The following is a 2974-nucleotide window of genomic DNA, read 5'->3' as shown; positions in this document are numbered from 1 at the left end:
GTACGCCAATTTAACAACAAGAACTACGATAATGACAGAAGTAGACAAAGCGTGCAAAATACAAATTACAGCCAACAACATATGAATTTTCATGGTAACAGTGGACAAGCTAATCAGACATCTGTACATTTGGTAAATGACACGGATCGGAAGGAAGAGGACACGTCAATTTTATACTCATCGTCAGTCGAGGTACGTACAAATGTTCTCTTAAAAACTGCAGTAGCACCCGTATGGTCAGACAACTCATGTAGAGACACCCATATACTTTTTGACGAGGGAGCACAGAGATCATTTGTGACCGAAGATTTAGCCAGAAAACTTAATTTACAGTCAGAGGGAACTGAAATTCTACAGTTAAATTCTACAGTTATCATCATTTGGAGATAGAAACAAAAACGTAAGACATTTAGATAAATCGACAGTGTACGTAGAAACAGATGCAGGACAGAAAATACCGATAAACGTTCTAATTGTACCAATGATTGCCGTACCTTTGCAGAACAATATTCGCCACATCAACAGAGGACTGAATTATTTACGGGGACTTAAGTTAGCACATCTGGTAACACAGGACGAGTCCTTCGAAATATCGTTATTGATCGGAGCTGACTACTACTGGGACTTAGTCGAGGATGAAGTCATACGGGGGAATGGTCCAACCGCTGTGAGGTCAAAGTTAGGTTTTTTACTTTCCGGTCCAGTAAGCGACAAGAGGGATAACTCATTGATGGGTACTAGCATTTTTAATATTCTTATTTCTCATAAAACAGAAGAGCATGATAAAGAAACATTTTGGAGATTGGAATCGATTGGTATTAACTCGAAGGAAACAGACATAGACGATACAGATTTTTTGGAAACATATCAAGACACTTCGATTGAACTCAGAGGTAATAAATACTTTGCAAAATTGCCATGGAAACAGGAACATGACGAACTACCATCAAACTATACAGTCACAAGAAGAACAGAGAACGTTATTAAGAAACTTAGTCAAGATCCTAAACTACTAAAGAAGTATGGAGATATAATCGCCGAACAGGAACGCAGAGGATTTGTTGAGACAGTAGATGAAAATGAACAAAAAGGCGGGAAAATTCATTACATTCCACACCACCCTATACACAAGGAATCTAGCACAACTCCTATACGAATAGTATACGACTGCAGTTGTCGTCAATCACCAAGTCATCCAAGTCTAAATGATTGTCTTATGGACACACCACCAAAATTAAATGATTTGACAAATCTCCTAGTACAGTTTAGAGCCAACCAGTTTGCTACATGTACTGATATTGAGAAAGCTTTCTTACATGTTGGATTGAGCGAAGAAGATAGAGATGTTACCCGATTTTTATGGCTTAGTGACCCTACAAATCCAGGAAGTCAGCTGAAAACTTATAGGTTCAAAGCAGTGTTATTTGGAGCGACGTCTTCGCCCTTTATACTCAACGCCACAATACAGAAACATTTGAAACAATTCAGAAACAGTGAAACAGCTAAAATTCTAGAAAGAGATATTTACGTTGATAACATATTGTCTAGTATGAACAAAGAGGAAGATTTACTTACGTATTTCAAAGAAGCAAGAAGCTTGATGGCTGGAGCTGGATTCAACTTGAGATCATGGAGTTCAAACAGTGCTAAATTACTAGAATTAGCTAAAGAAGAAAACGTCCTAGATACGGATAAGTATACCAAAATACTTGGAATGTTGTGGAACAGTCGTAGCGACGAGATTTTTTACCCTAAGCGTGATATTCCTACACCGGAACTACTTCAACATGTAACTAAACGAGAAGTTTTGAAATATTCTTCAAAGATTTATGACCCACTAGGCTTACTTAGTCCGATTACAATTAGAGCGAAAATCATGATACAAGAGTTATGGAAATGTGGATTAGATTGGGACGAACTTATACCAGATAATTTAAAGACTACGTGGATAGATTTGACCAAAGATTTGGAAAAGGCAATACAATTCACTATTCCTCGATATTACTTTAGCAAGCCATCAACATCAACAGAATTAGTACTTCATGTATTTACAGACGCAAGTCCAAAGGCGTACGGCGCAGCAGCTTATTTGAGTAACGAAAACGAAACAACTTTAGTAATGGCGAAAACCAGAGTAGCACCAGTCAAATGCTTAACCCTCCCACAACTTGAACTTATGGCAGCAATCATCGGCGCACGACTAGCTGCACATCTTCATTCAACACTTAATTATCCAAAAATTGTATTTTGGTCAGATAGCAGCATCGTTCTTCATTGGCTAACATCTACGAAGACTTTGAAACGTTTTATAGCTAATCGAGTGAGGGAAATAACAGAATTGACGCATCCATACAAATGGCGATATTGCCCTACTGATAACAACCCGGCAGATCTTCTAACAAGAGGACTTACAATTGAACAATTTGACCAGAGTATACTTTGGCGGAAAGGACCACATTGGTTAACAGATAGTACAAAATGGCCGGAACTAAACAGCGCAAAAAACACTGTTTTGACGTCACTGGTAGATGACAGAGAAAATGAAGAGGAATTGGACAACTTGAATATGACGCACCAAAAGAGTCTAGGAAGTATAACAAACATATTGGATATTTCGAACTATGGATCTTACATGAAGTTATTACGTATTACCGCGTATGTCATCCGTTTTATACGCAACTGTATACGGGATAGGATTTCCAGAAAAAGTGGACCACTGGAGGTAAATGAAATTCAAACAGCAGTAAATACTTGGATTCTAGATCTGAGAGGAGCACAACACAGAAACACAAATAAAGTACCCAGAGTCCGACAATTGGGACTTTTCTTAGACGAAACCGGTCTTATTAGATGTAACGGGAGAATACACAACGCACCAATACCAGAATCAGCGAAATTTCCGTACCTTATACCGGCAAATCATCCGTTAACTAGACTTAATTGTATTGGACGCACACGAAAAATTACTTCATAG

The 2974-nt window shown here is 38.2% G+C and overlaps 1 protein-coding gene across 1 annotated transcript; it reads left to right on the top strand.

Moving 5' to 3' along the window:
- The first annotated feature begins 481 nt into the window (after positions 1-481).
- Positions 482-2974, top strand: LOC134692334 (uncharacterized). The gene has a single exon (XM_063552788.1). The coding sequence runs from the start codon at positions 482-484 to the stop codon at positions 2972-2974; it is 2493 nt and encodes an 830-aa protein (XP_063408858.1).

Source organism: Mytilus trossulus, chromosome 12 (assembly GCF_036588685.1).
Source record: "Mytilus trossulus isolate FHL-02 chromosome 12, PNRI_Mtr1.1.1.hap1, whole genome shotgun sequence".
In the NCBI taxonomy this organism is placed as follows: Eukaryota; Metazoa; Mollusca; class Bivalvia; order Mytilida; family Mytilidae; genus Mytilus; species Mytilus trossulus.
This window is presented reverse-complemented; position numbering and strand designations above follow the sequence as displayed.